This window comes from Chenopodium quinoa, unplaced genomic scaffold, assembly GCF_001683475.1.
Source record: "Chenopodium quinoa cultivar QQ74 unplaced genomic scaffold, ASM168347v1, whole genome shotgun sequence".
NCBI classification, from domain to species: domain Eukaryota; kingdom Viridiplantae; phylum Streptophyta; class Magnoliopsida; order Caryophyllales; family Amaranthaceae; genus Chenopodium; species Chenopodium quinoa.
In genome coordinates, this window is record NW_018745684.1 from 2,424,468 (window position 1) to 2,440,044 (window position 15,577).

The following is a 15,577-nucleotide window of genomic DNA, read 5'->3' on the forward strand; positions in this document are numbered from 1 at the left end:
GGCATGCAATTTGATGTGGTTGGATTCTGTAATTAAGCCTTGGTCCTCTTAATTTTTCGATAATTGTTTAATGGGTTTAGCCACTTGCTGGTCCAAGTAAAATTCTATTTGCAAAATAAGTTATCATTAGTTTGTGTCCGTACTAATAACGGAGAAAGCTTATTTTTAGCAATAACATTGAACTTCCCTCGTCTCTTATTAATTCTTTTTATTTTCACATACGTAAACTCTTCATTGCAACCAGTAATAACATTATAAAAAGTTGTTATTTTAAAAAAATATATTCATTGAGACGTATCGAATAAAATTTCATGTAATTAATTTTTATAGCAGATCACCAAATATAAAGATTACACAAATTTTTATATGTGGCTGGTCACATCGTGTGGCCGAGGTTATTTATTAAGGAGTTACTTATTCAGAGGTTACATACTCGGTCAGGAGTTACTTGGTCAGGGGATACTCGATTGGTCAGGGGTTACTCAATCAGGGGTTATTCAAAGGTTACATACTCGGTCAGTAATAACATTATAAAAAGTTGGGTTATTTTAAAAAAATATATTCATTGAGACACATCGAATAAGATTTCACGTAACTGATTCTTCTTTGAGTATAGCAGATCACCAAATATAAAGATTACACAAATTTTTATATGTGGCTGGTCACATCGTGTGATCGAGGTTATTTATTAAGGGTTACTTATTAAGGAGTTACTTATTCAGAGGTTACATACTCCGTCGGGGTTACTTGGTCAGGGGTTAATCAATCAGGGTTACCCATTAAGTGTTTTGGTGTGTGTAAGCCGACCACACAGAAAACGCATTAACCTATCGAGTAACCCCAGAATAAGTAACCCTTGGCCGACTGAGTAACCCCATAATAAGTAACCCTTGACTGACCGAGTAACCCCGACCACACAGAAAACACACTATAATGATTAATTTCTCTGATTATCAATAATAAGTAAAAATTTTATAAATTATACATTGATCGAGACGATTCTATCTAGATTTCACATACTTATTATGTTTTATCATATTTATAAATCAATATTTCTTTTTTAAGGAAAATTTATAAATCAAGGTAGATAAAGTATAAATGCATGGTATCAATTTACATATGCTTATTTTAATTTCATGTACTTGATTCCTTCAAACAATGGACAGTTGTGTTTCAAATGTCATGAAGGAGACATTAATCTTAAAATTTTGTACAAACATGGCATTGCATGTAACGTAATTAAGATCCATTTATTTTTATACATACTTGACATATAGCAAGAGTATATTCTTAGAAGATTACGGAGAGGATTCCAATCCGGAAGAATGTGTAAACATGATTTCCATTTAAATACTCGTCTTTGTTCCCTCCATTTCCTTCACAAATACAAATATTCTTCTACTTGAGTTTCTTCCTTCATAACGCACAGGTTGGTGAATTTAACTCTCTTTAGTATTTTTGTCCAATTTTATACATACCATAAATTTCTTCCATTGTGAATGTTACAATCGTTTAGAGTTTATGTGAGTCGATTGTTGGAATTGAACTATAGTAGTTAAATACGCAGTTGATCTTATAATTAATTAGTGATTTATAAATCAAATGATTAAATACTCTAATACAATGAATTTACCTTGCAGGGCGTGCATGAAGCTAGAAGGATAAAGTAAGTAAGAGAAGAATTTTTTTTTTTTTTTTAAAAAAAAAAAAAAAACCAAAAAAAAAGGATACATATCATGGTGAAGGGACAACAATTAGAAGTGCTAAATGCACTTGATGTTGCAAAGACGCAATGGTACCATTTCACAGCAATTGTGATTGCTGGTATGGGATTCTTCACAGATGCATATGACCTGTTTTGCATCTCCTTATTGACGAAGCTTCTCGGCCGCATTTACTACGATGTACCAGGTTCTGGTAAGCCAGGAGCATTGCCTATCAATGTCTCTGCTGCTGTAAGTGGAGTTGCCCTCTGTGGGACTCTAGCAGGCCAACTCTTCTTCGGTTGGCTTGGGGACAAGATGGGGAGGAAGAAGGTGTACGGTATCACCTTGGTTATGATGGTTGCGATGTCTATTGCCTCTGGTCTCTCCTTTGGGAGCACTGCCAAGGGTGTTATGACAACACTTTGCTTCTTCCGCTTCTGGCTAGGATTTGGTGTTGGAGGAGATTACCCTCTATCTGCCACCATCATGTCTGAATATGCTAACAAGAAGACTCGTGGAAGTTTCATTGCCGCTGTCTTTGCCATGCAAGGCATGGGTATCTTGGCCGGTGGGATTGTATCCCTAATTGTTTCATCCGCATTTGAGGCCAAATTCAAACCTCCCCCTTTCAAAGTCAACCCTATTGCCTCCCTCCCACCGGAGAGCGACTTTATTTGGCGTATTGTCTTGATGTTTGGGGCTATACCTGCAGCCACAACATACTACTGGCGTATGCAGATGCCTGAGACTGCTAGGTACACCGCTCTTGTGGCAAAGGATGCTAAGCAAGCTGCTTCAGACATGTCCAAAGTCCTAAAGGTTCAGATTGATGCCGAGGAGGAAAAGGTTGACAAAATAGCAAAGAGTGAAAGAAATCAATTTGGGTTGTTCACTAAAGAATTTGCTAGACAATACGGTATTCGCCTTCTAGGAACCACCAGTACATGGTTCTTACTCGACATTGCATTTTACAGTCAAAACCTTTTCCAGAAAGATCTTTTTAGCTCCATCGGGTGGATCCCACCAGCAGCAGATATGAATGCTATTAGGGAGGTGTATATGGTGGCAAGAGCTCAAACCTTGATCGCTCTATGTGGAACCGTCCCCGGCTACTGGTTCACTGTCGCTTTCATAGACGTCATTGGACGTTGGTGGATTCAGATGATGGGATTCTTTTTTATGACCGTTTTCATGTTTGCAATTGCCTTCCCCTACAAATACTGGCAACAAAAGGAGAACCGTATTGGGTTCATTATTATGTATGGGCTTACCTTTTTCTTCGCCAACTTTGGCCCCAATGCTACCACCTTCGTGGTCCCTGCAGAAGTCTTCCCAGCTAGGTTGAGGTCTACTTGCCATGGTATATCCGCAGCAACAGGAAAAGCCGGGGCTATAGTAGGAGCCTTCGGATTTGTGTACGCCTCACAAGAAAAGGATCCGGCTAAGAGAGATCATGGTTATCCAGCTGGTATTGGGAAGAGTAAGTCCCTTATTGTGCTCGGTGTTATCAACTTCCTAGGTATGCTTTGCACTTTGATGGTTCCAGAATCTAAAGGTAAGTCTCTTGAAGAATTAGCTGGCGAGGTTGAGGTGGATGATGTTGATGATGAGCGCAGAGGATCCGCTTGATCAATACTCCGGTGAATTGGAGTTGTTGCCTATCTACTACTTAATTAATTCAGCACATACTCGTTAATTATCTTTTGTTCGGTTCCAATATTTCTCTTATTTGCTACTTCAGTTGGTTTGTTGTTTGTATTGAGCTCTAATGTTGATTTGAGCAATTGGACTCAAATAATATATGCTTTTATTTTTTTGGTTGTTGTATTAATTTATTTAATTTGACACTAAAATGTGGCTTATGAATGCAATGAAATTTAATTTGAACAAAACTTTTAAAACTTTATGCGTCATTTGTTTATCTTTCAAATAACTAGTATCGTCCCTTGTTGTCACATTAATTTATCGTGAATGATTAAAATCACTACTAGAAAAAGGCCATTTTCCGACGGACACAAATTTCAGTCGCAAAAGTCAGAAATTCCGACGGAATTTTATTCCGTCGGACATTTACGACGGAATTGTGACGGGAAAAATATCCGTCGGAATATATGGGCTTTTCGACGGAATATTCCGTCGGAAAGACTATTTTCCGTCGTAAATTTCCGGCGGAATATTCCGTCGGAAAGTTAATTTTCCGATGGAATTAGAGTCCGTCGGAAATACCATATATTCCGACGGATTTTTATTCCGTCGGAAATTTCCGACGGAATTTTCTGTCCGAATCAAATTTTTTTAAAAAAAGGAGAACCCTAATCCTCCTTAATTTGTCCGCCTCTTTCTTTCCCTTTTCTCCTTCTCTTTCTCTCTCCTCTCCTATTCTCTTCTCCTTCCTCTCTTCGTCCTCTATTCTCTCTCCTCTATCCTCCTCTCTTCTCTTTCCTCCTTCTCCCTCTTCTCTGTCCTTCTCCCTCCTTCGCTCTCCTCTCCTTCTCCTTCTATCTTCTTCTCCTTCTCCTTCTATGCGCAACACCACGCACCGCCGCCGCTGCGCAACCAACACACCACCACCTCCTTCTCAAGGTTTTTCCAAGAACCATACGGTTTTTCATGTCAAATTCGACTTTGAAAACCCTAGATCTAGAGTTTTCATGGTCGAACTTGACCTTTAAAACCCAAATTCGAGTGGAATTGAAGGTATGTCTTCCTTTTTGTTTTCTATTAATTCGGTTTAAATTTTTTTTAATTTCTGTTTTTAGATTTAATTTGGTGGTTGTGGGTTTGGGTGGTGGTGGTGCTTGTGGGTGATTACGGGTTTGGTTGGTTTCGGGTTTAGGGTTTTAATTTTGGTGGCTGTGGGTTTGGGTGGTGGTGCTTGTGGGTGGTTACGGTTTTGGTGGTGGTAGTGGTAGTGGGGAGGGGATACGGGTTAGGGTTAGGGTGATGGGTGGGTTTTTTGGGTTATAATTAGGATGGTGGTGGGTTTTCTGGGTTACGGTGGTGGGGTGGGTTGGGGTGACAGTTGAGGGGTGGGTTGTGGGTCGTTGTAGGTTAGGGGTTGTAGTGGTGGTGGGTTGTGGGTAGTTGTGGGTTAGGGGGGTTTCGTGGGTGGGGATATGGGTTAGGGGGGTTTCGCTGGGTGGGTATGGGTGGGTTACGGTGGTGGGGTGGCTATGAGTGGGCTGGTGGGGGGTTTCGCTGGGTGGGTGGGTGGGTGTGGGCTGGTGGTAGAGGGTGGGGGCTGGTGGTGGGGGTGGGGGCTTTTTGGTGGTTTCAGTGGGTGGGTTTTTGGTAGGGGTGGTTTCGGGGGAGTGGGTTTTTGGTAGGGGTGGTTTCAGCGGTGGTGGGGTATGGTGTGGGTGGGGTTTTGGTGAGAGTGGCTAATGGGGTTACGGTGGTGGGGTGGGGCTGGTTTTTTTTTTTTAAATTCCTCTTCCGCCGGAATATTCCTGTTCCGACGGAATTTTCCGTCGGAGGTTAACTTTTCCGACGAACTATTCCGAGGAAATATCCGTCGGAAATTTGCGACGGACTGAAGTTGAAATTCAAATCTTCCTACGACGGAAATAATTCCGTCGGAAAGCCCCTTTCCGACGGAATTTCGCTCGGAAAACCCCAATTTTCCGACGAAGGGTTTTTCGGCAGACCCTTTCCGACGGAAAAATTCCGTCGGAAATCAGCTGTTTTCTTGTAGTGAATGTTCCCTTTAACATAGTAATATCCAATCCGTGTTTAATTGATTTTAACTTTGAAGTTTGTCAGTCACAACTTTGATTATCATTACATATATTCTTATTTACAAGTAAAAAATTTATAAAGAGAACTGATATTTCTAATTATGTTTTGCAGTACTTATTAACATTTTGTTATATTAAGTGAATAATATGGTCAAAGTAATGTTTGTGAGTATTGTGACTTGTGCATTTTGTGTAGTCGTTGATCAATACATTTAACCATTAATATGGTAAGTTTCATACCAACTTAAATAATTAGTGTAAACTAAGAATTAAGAATTTATGAGTAGTGTGAATTTATGGAAGAGATAATGTTGTTCACCTAAAACACCTAAAATGCCTTAATTTTTACTTATGGAGTAATATATATATATATCCTCAGACAACTAGCACCACCTCAAAATATTCACAAGTATTAATGAGAGCGAGATTGCACAGTCAATATATATATCCTCCTAACAAAATGCTAATTAAGTCTAGGATCTTAGAAGGGATCAAAAAAATTGTTGCTTTGTATTGGAAAGTTTATTTCTCAATAATATATATATATATATATATATATATATATATATATATATTAATAATAAAATGATACTTTCATTTTAATTTTTTTGGGTATGTAAAGGGGTGAAATCATTTTCCTTTTGAAAGAAGGGGATTTTACATTTTTCTCCATATTCTTAACATCTCTTTCCTCCCCTCCCATCCACCTTTCCTCTTTCACTCTACTTTCCTCTTCATCTATAATTTAACTTTTATTAAGGAAACAAATAAAGGAAAAATATATCTACATTTGTGTTTTCCTCAGCTCAAAAATTGTTTTACAAGGAAATTCATTTCCCCAAAAAATGTTTTCTACGCCATAATTTATGTACTGTAGAAATTGATAGTCACAAGGACTCACAACCCTTGCGTACAATAGTTATACTCCTTCAATTTAATTTTGTTAATCTTACTTAGAATCTCTAATTTTTGTGAGACAAAATTGATCTAAGTAGGAAAACAATATTAAACAAATGGAGTATAGTTTATTGTTCACTTTAAATTTCACACTTGCTGATACATAATTTCAAACATTTATACCTTTAATTATAAAAAATATATAGTATAAAAAAATTATTTTGTGAAAACAAATTAAATTTACAACGAAACTAACAAGATCCCATGTAAATATTTTATCCAACATATAAATTAACAAAGGTGGTCAAATGAATGTGATTATGTGAATGGTGCAACTATTTCCAAATGTTTCAACTGAAAGTGTACGGGGAGTATACATATTATCAAATGCTCTGGAAGTTTAGTGATTGATTGAGACATATAATACTAGTTTAACAAAAGATACCATAATTGAATTCATCAAACGTATGGTTGGATAGTTGTTTTCTAATTGTCATACACAACTATACAAGAAAATTTCATTCATACAAACATTAACAAATATTTGACTTATTGAGAGTGAGTATATGCGTATAAGATTACGGAGTATATTCTAAAGAATGTGTAAACATGTTTTACATTTAAATACTCGTATTTAATCACTCCAATTTCCCTCAACGGATTTATAGTGGACGAAGAGATCGAATTGTTGGTTTGTTACCCTTGCACGTACGTGCCAGGAACTTATCCAACCAACGTACAGAAAAAGGAGCAAGAAAGTGAGACATTATCTAATCGTTCTAATGCAACGGGAGGATGACTCGATTGGAGCTTTTCTTTCGATTTCAGGAGATTTTGGAATTAATTTTCATCACCTGTCTTAATGATTTTATAAAGACCAAAAATAAAAACATTATCTAATGCACTAATTTAGTTTGTTCCTTTCCAGAGTATGCTTTTTTACTTGACGTAAAATTTAAATAGAGTTGCAAGATTAGTGAGGTAGAATGGATTTGATTTCATGTATTGAATATCACCCACTAATTTAGTTGACATTATACTATTTTTACTTTCTCTGTTTTATTTATTTGAAGCAAAGCTTTAAGGCACGTTTTTCTAGGGGTTGGTTACATGAGTAGTAGGTAAACGAGCAACTTTATCAAAACAATTTTAACTCTGTAAGTAGTAGGTATTAAGTGTAAAGTATTTTCATTATTAATTTAGTAGTTTACAGCAGTACCTAATTTCTTCCTCAAAGTGCATGCCATTAGAGTGTGTTGCAAATAAAAGAAAACGGAGGAAATGTATTTTAATTTTATCTCTAATTTTCCATACAAATTATTAATTTAAATTCAACCAATATAATGTTATATTTTCTAAAACTTTCATTTAATTAGAGTAATCATAAAATAGAATACTTAATATGATTTATACGTTAAACAAAATATAATCATGTGGGATCTTGTTAGATTTGTCTCATGAAATACTTTCACAATATCAACTTTTATAATGTTTACAATTATAGATATTTAACATATAAAATGTGCTTTGGAATGCTTAATTTCATCTGTATTGCAATATTATTGGAACAAAGGAAGTATATCTTAATTTTATTTTATTTTTTTTAAAAAAAAGCAAATTATGTTCATTTTAGGTCTTTCTTAATTGGCGCATATAATGCCAAATGTACTCATGGGATTTGATAAAATGGATAGTTGTTTGGTTAACAAACAAAAGTAAAAATAGAGGAAGTGGAAATTCATGGTTATTTCAACTCTCACAAAACATGGGAAATATATTACCAAGTTTCTCCTAGGTCAATCAAAATTCATGGGAATTTTAAGTTCTCAAATTACCAACCAAACAAGTTTAGGCCCTATTCACTCCACCTTACAAAAATAATATTAAGTAAAAATAATTTCAATTCAGTAAAATAAGTTCAGTTCAGTAAAATTCAGTAACTTTAAAGAAGAATTATAATAGAAAGTCATTAAAAATAATTTCAGATCGGCAAAAATAATTTCAGTTCAGTAAAATTAATTTCAATTCAGTAAAAATAATTAAGTTCAGCAAAAATATAATTCAGTTCAGTAAAAATAATTTCAGTTCAGCAAAAATAAGGTGAAGTGAACGGTGCCTTAGGAAATTCCTAAGAATTTCATTAGAGAAATAAATTTCCATGAAATGCAAGTTTCTATGGGAATTTAATTCCGATGTCAACCAAATGAGACTTGGAAAAAGTAAAAAAGAGTAAAGGAAGTGCATAGTAATTTATTAAGAGAATTAATAGTAGTTTAACAAAATTAAAGATACTATAAATGAATTTATCAAGTACATGTGTACGATTGGACAGTTGTGTTATTATTGTCATACAAGAAACATGAGACTTTCCAGTTGTGGAAATTTTCTTTCATATAAACATATATATTTGCATGTAAACTCCATTAATAATTATTTGATAAAACGTGAAAGAGTATATGCTTATAAGATTACGGAGTAGATTCCGGAAGAATGTTCAAACGTGATTTCCCTTTAAATACTTGTCTTTCTTCCCTCCAATTTCTTCAAAAATTAAAATATCTCTCTTCTACTTCGGCTTCTTCTTCCTCCTCTACGAAACGGTTAGTCATGAATATTTCTTTCTATAATTTTTCTTGTCCTAGCTTTATGCCATAATCCTGTTATAAGTCTAGTGGTTTACTCATTATCGTTTGAGCTTGAGTAGTATAAGATCAAACGATCTCCTTCGATTATAGCATGCATGTGTGACCCTAAACATAATTGTAAATTAATAGATAAAAACATCATATAATTAACGTTACTTTGCTATAGTTTCTTGTTAATGTATACTAGAACTACGTATCATGCATGCATTTCTTAAATTGTATATATAGTCTTGTGATATTATACAGATATATATGTGCTACAGTATTAATGTCATTGCATATAATAATAACTTTAATTATGTGCTACAAAACTATTACACTATCTGTCACTAAACGATGTAATTTACCTTAGCTTGTAGGCCTTGTAGACCATAAAGTCGACAACGAGTTAGGAAACTGGAGAACAAAAAGAGACATACTAATGGTGAAAGGACAACAACTAGAAGTGCTGAACGCACTTGATGTAGCGAAAACACAATGGTACCATTTCACTGCAATTGTGATTGCTGGTATGGGATTCTTCACAGATGCATATGACTTGTTTTGCATTTCCCTGTTGACAAAGCTTCTCGGTCGCATTTACTATAATGTACCCGGATCAAATAAGCCGGGAGCATTGCCTATCAACGTCTCAGCTGCCGTAAGTGGAGTGGCCCTCTGTGGGACATTAGCTGGCCAACTCTTCTTTGGCTGGCTCGGAGACAAGATGGGAAGGAAAAAGGTGTATGGTATAACCTTGGTTATGATGGTTGCAATGTCCATTGCCTCTGGTCTCTCCTTTGGGAGCACTGCCAAGAGTGTCATGACAACACTTTGCTTCTTCCGTTTTTGGCTTGGATTTGGTGTTGGAGGTGATTACCCTCTATCTGCCACCATCATGTCTGAATATGCTAACAAGAAGACTCGTGGGAGTTTCATCGCCGCTGTCTTTGCTATGCAAGGCATGGGTATCTTAGCTGGTGGGATTGTTTCCTTAATTGTTTCTTCCGCATTTGAGGCCAAATTCAAGCCTCCCCCTTTCAAAGTAAATGCAGTTGCCTCCCTACCACCGGAGAGCGACTTTATTTGGCGTATTGTCTTGATGTTTGGGGCTATACCTGCAGCCACAACATACTACTGGCGTATGCAGATGCCTGAGACAGCTAGATACACTGCTCTTGTGGCTAAGGATGCTAAGCAAGCTGCTTCAGATATGTCCAAAGTCCTCAAGGTTCAAATTGATGCAGAGGAGGAAAAGGTTGACCAAATAGCGAAGAGCGAAAAGAATCAATTTGGGCTTTTCACAAAACAATTTGCTCGTCAATACGGTCTTCGTCTACTAGGAACCACTAGTACTTGGTTCTTACTTGACATTGCATTTTATAGTCAAAATCTTTTCCAAAAAGATCTTTTTAGCTCCATTGGGTGGATCCCACCGGCAGCAGATATGAATGCTATCAGGGAGGTGTACATGGTAGCAAGAGCTCAAACCTTGATCGCTCTTTGTGGAACAGTCCCTGGATACTGGTTCACTGTTGCTTTCATCGACGTAATTGGGCGTTGGTGGATTCAAATGATGGGGTTCTTTTTCATGACCGTTTTCATGTTTGCCATTGCCTTTCCCTACAAATATTGGCAGCAAAAAGAGAACCGTATCGGGTTTATTATCATGTACGGGCTCACCTTCTTCTTTGCCAACTTTGGTCCCAATGCCACTACCTTTGTGGTGCCTGCTGAGGTCTTCCCAGCTAGGTTGAGGTCAACTTGCCATGGTATATCTGCAGCAACTGGAAAAGCCGGAGCCATTATAGGAGCCTTTGGATTTGTGTATGCCTCACAAGAGAAGGACCCTGCTAAGAGAGACCATGGTTACCCCGCCGGTATAGGGAAGAGTAAATCCCTTATTGTGCTTGGTGTTATCAACTTCCTAGGTATGTTGTGCACTTTAATGGTGCCTGAGTCAAAGGGTAAGTCTCTTGAAGAATTAGCTGGTGAGGTTGAGGTCGATGAAGTTGACGACGAACGCAGGAGTTCTGCTTGATTAGTGCTCTGTTGTTTCGCGTACATACCGATCATGTTATTTATTTGGTCTTCAGTCTTGATATTTAATTTATTTTCTTTGTTCGATTCATATTTTTGTTGTTCGTGCCCCAAGCCAATGTTGATTTTTGTAATATTGGTTCGGATATGTTTTACTTTATTTTATTGTTTTCCATGTTTTTCCTGATTGTAATTTAATTTTTTTGTAAAGAAATTAAATTATTTGATTTGCTACTTGATGTAGCTGTTGAATGCAATAATGAAATTATTATTTTTATTTATTAGTTTCTCTCTTTTTATATATCTTTCTAAAAACTGCTAAATTATTGGTATCAATTTTAAAAATTTGTCAAAAACCGTGTAGTTATCAATCTTCTGTATTTTCTTGGTTATCCGCATCATATATTATTAATGTAAGGCATGTTCACTTTACCTTATTTTTGCTGAAATTGAATTATTTTCCCTGAACTGAAATTATTTTTGTTGAACTTAAATTATTTTTAATTAACTTAAACTATTTTTATTGAACTGAAATTAATTTTACTGATTTTCTATTATGTTTCTTCTTTGAAATTACTGATTATTTTTACTGAACTAAAATGAATTTTACTGAATTGGACTTATTTTTAATGAACTAAAATTATTTTTACTGAATATTATTTTTTTTAGGTGAAGTGAACAAGGCCTAGTATCGATCATCACTTATCTAATGCAAACAATTACATTATTTCTTCATCACCAATAACACAAATAGCACCTAATCACCCTATTTCCGGCTCAATCACCAAGGTCAAAACAACCCCTGAACCTTGGATATAACAAAGTGTCAAAGAGTGCATTTAGGTGCATAGGCCCTATGCTTTATACAATATCGTTAGAATATAGGTTAGTTGTCTTAGCAGTAATACTATATCTCACAATGGTATAATATCTGATGTATTATTTACATACTTATTTGTTTCATTAGAAAAATATTTTTACCATTATACCATAAAATAATATTATTTACCTATCTAGTGGTACTATATATGTTAATTTTTCCAACCTATTTGTTGTAAAATACGTAGACCCTATGCGCCAAGAGGTTTTTTTTATTTTTTTTATTTTAAGGTACACAGAAGTTAGGAAAATCTTCTCTTAAGACTAACTCCTAACTTATCTGAAGTAATCAAAAAAGAAAATTTACTATCTATAAAGGGATCTATATCTTGACGGGTTTGCATGTAATGACCCAAGGATGCAACATAATATGCTGCTCGATTGCCTTCTCCATAAATGTGCTTGGAGTCCACACAACAGAAATGACGAAGAAGCTCTTTGACATCATCCATCAATAGGTGAATCTTCCAGGGACAATGGGCTTTACCTTGCAAAATGTGAATAATAAGCAAGTTATCACCAAATATTAGAAAAATTATGGGCGCGGGCCAAAAGGAGCCCATTTCGAAGAGCTATAGCTTCAGCAATTAGAGGAGTAGTCGTTCCTAAATTAAACGCACGGCTATAGACGTTATTGTCAAAGTGATCTCTAATAACGATACCTGCAGCACCGGACCCGTCTCGAACAGAACCATCAAAATTAATTTTAACAACACCAACAGGGGGAGGGAACCAAGCTACATGAACAATTTTAATAGGAGTTGGGGCCAGAATAGGAGTAGCCTCAAGAGAGTCTAAATGAGTCCTAATAATCCATTCAGAGTAAATTACTTGAGCTCGAGAAAGAGTAGACAAGGACGAAACAGGGTTATTTTTAAAAATTAAGGCATTTTTGGTTTTTCAAATACTCCATAGGAAAGTAATAATCTTTTTTAAAGACAAAGAGAAGTTGCCTCTTAAAGTTTTACATAACAAAAAAATACCTATATCCAGGGGTAAAGAACCCAACCAATTGATAGTAGCCTCATGTTTCCAGAATGATTGCACAACATTACAACGAAAGGAAACATCCATACCTTTCAATACTTATGTCAGTGTGGATCATTATAGTTCTCTCTATTTTATATGTAGATCCAAAGACAAATTGTGTTCCCCATCATTCGAAATAAACATTTTCTCATAAGGTTAGCAACAATCATTTTTATGCAAGGGTTCGTTAGTTGTATCAAAATATCATCAATGTAAATAAGCACAACTAATAAATCAGTTCACCTTGAAAATAAAAGTGGACACTTTAATAACAATTTTCAAAAAATAACTTGGATAGTATTCTATCCTTAAGGTTATTCCACATGAGCGTTTATAAAGAAAATTTTGAGAAAATAAAGTTCTCGTTCATTTGGTTTCAACCTTAATTTCGTGTAAGCAACAAGAAAAAATATATATTCAACTAATTTATTATCTAGCTATGGGTGCAAAAATTATTTAATCAAATAACCTGACCTTGTTCCTTAGTGGTATACTCAAAAGTAGTTGCAATCATGTTTTGGAATTGATACCACGTGTTATAGTCAAGGTGTTCCAAATTGTCACAATGGCCTTGCTCCAGGATATTGATCAAATTGAATTTTGCTGTGTAATTTGGAACTTGATCCTTATTTGATCTACAAGTTCCTCACCATAGGGAGATGTAGCTAGATGTTGTTGCTTGACATATTTCTCCATCAGGAACTCCACTGTATAAAACACTAAGGGGGTGTTTGGTATGGAGTTAGTATAGGAAACGGAATGGAAATAAATTAGGAGGGGAAAAGGTAACAAAAAGTGTTACCCTTACTAGTTGTTTGGTACATCAAAGGAAACGGAAACAATTATCACCATTCCATTTCCTCTTGTTTGGTATAACAAACGGAAATGAAAAATAAGAATGAATAATATAATATTGTCTATGCTACATTTTTTTATGGTAAAAAAAAGATAAAAAAAAAATAAAATAACCTGTATTGCATATATATATATATATAGCAAAGTTGACACTCATTAATTATCCAAACATTGACTAATAATAAAATAACCTATATTGCTCAAGTTGCATATGTTCAACAAAAAAACAAAGACATTGCTCAAGTTGCTACTTCTTCTTAAGAAGATCAATTGCATATTGTTTTTTCATATTAAATGGTGCTTGATAGAAGATGCGAAGCTTATGTTCTTCCGCCATGAGAATAGTAGCAACCTCTAAAGCTTCGGATGGAGAAATGCCATCTAACTTCATCACCTCGTCCAATACCTTGTTCACCTTTTCATCCATTCTTTGCTCCCTTTCTTCCGCTTTAGACCATGCACTAGCCATAGTCCCGAGATTAACATTGATATTTTCAAATATCTTCCCAAAATTGTTGGAACAATCATGGAGGGAGGCCACCAAATCATCATCATCATTCCTACACAAACTCTTCAAATTTACCTTGTTCTTTCCTTTCACCTTAGTCTCCTTCGCCTTTATAGAGGGTTTTCCGGATTGAGTAGTAGAATCACTTGCGGAAGAATGAATTGTAGAAGCCTTCACTTTTGCCATTTTTGAAGGAGTTATATGATCATCCTCTATCTTCATGGGGCGTTTTCCGAATTGACTTGTAGAAGAATAAGTGTCCGAATGAGTAGAATTCACATCATCTTCTTCATCACTCTCGACATTGAATGGTTGCTTATCAATCTCTTGACCCATTTCTTCTATAGCATCAACAAACGACTCACTTGCATCTCCGGTAGCTTTGTCTTTTGCGTATATCTCCGCAAGAGTTTCATAGTGAATGAATGGAACTCCAAACAACCCTTTAGCTTTCTTATGAGTCTGCCATATAAGAGAATGCAACAAGTCAAAACATGAAAATCAGAACTGAACCAGGCAACTGTTAATCACAGAAAATAAAACAGCCCCAGCAAAGAAAATTACATAAAAAGTCATTCTGCCCAAGCTTCTTTTGCACTTATAACCACTAGCTATTGTGTAGCCTTTTAGCATCATCAATCCATATATCACCACAAGAACCAGATTTCATAATATCTCTTATTCTCCACACTTGCTTCCAATTCCAGCTTGCATTCTTAGGACACTTGAATCTCTTCCAGGTTTTTTTTTTAATCCATGAATAATCTGCAGAAAATTTGACAGCACTTCCCCTAAAACAGACATATATCTAATTTTTAACCTCGTAAAAACCTGCACAAAAGACCAGCCATGCTTCATACATGGCAACACAAAGAAACCAGGTATAGATTTAAAGCAAAATGAGCATTTGTAGCAGTACATAATTCATATATAAACTGTCCAGCACCTACCCCTCTCCCCTATCACCTATTCCCCTCCCTGCCCCCTTCCATTACACACACTGCTTCTCTCCCTGTCCAGCAGCAGTTCATACCTTCACCCATTCATACCTTTACACACAACTGTCCAGCAGAGCAGCAGTTCTAAAGTGTAATTGAAAAAAATGAACAAAGAAGAATGAAATAGCAGTTCATACCTTCACCCATTCATCGTACACGACCTTGTCTACTTGCAACAATGTCTTCTCAGCATCCCATCCAAATCCCGAGGTGGATAGCATTTCTGCAAATGCACTATATTTCTCCGACCAATGCTTGATCCTCGACTCAATGTGGGGAATTGCTCTCAAGCCACAATTAGGAA

At 35.9% G+C, this 15,577-nt stretch overlaps 2 protein-coding genes across 2 annotated transcripts; both read left to right on the forward strand.

Annotated features, from left to right (window-relative positions):
* Positions 1-1,592: 1,592 nt before the first annotated feature.
* On the forward strand, positions 1,593-3,612 carry LOC110718135 (probable inorganic phosphate transporter 1-3). Its single transcript, XM_021896932.1, has one exon. It carries the CDS (start codon positions 1,737-1,739, stop codon positions 3,333-3,335), a length of 1,599 nt encoding a protein of 532 aa, XP_021752624.1. The 5' UTR covers positions 1,593-1,736; the 3' UTR covers positions 3,336-3,612.
* A 5,737-nt stretch (positions 3,613-9,349) lies between these two features.
* LOC110718177 (probable inorganic phosphate transporter 1-3) lies at positions 9,350-11,351 on the forward strand. The gene has a single exon (XM_021896984.1). The coding sequence runs from the start codon at positions 9,407-9,409 to the stop codon at positions 11,003-11,005; it is 1,599 nt and encodes a 532-aa protein (XP_021752676.1). The 5' UTR covers positions 9,350-9,406; the 3' UTR covers positions 11,006-11,351.
* The last annotated feature ends 4,226 nt before the right edge of the window (positions 11,352-15,577 follow it).

Bases quoted from the DNA above. Each gene is read 5' to 3' on its own strand.
- LOC110718135 (XM_021896932.1), top strand. From the start codon at position 1,737: ATGGTGAAGGGACAACAATTAGAAGTGCTAAATGCACTTGATGTTGCA.
- LOC110718177 (XM_021896984.1), top strand. From the start codon at position 9,407: ATGGTGAAAGGACAACAACTAGAAGTGCTGAACGCACTTGATGTAGCG.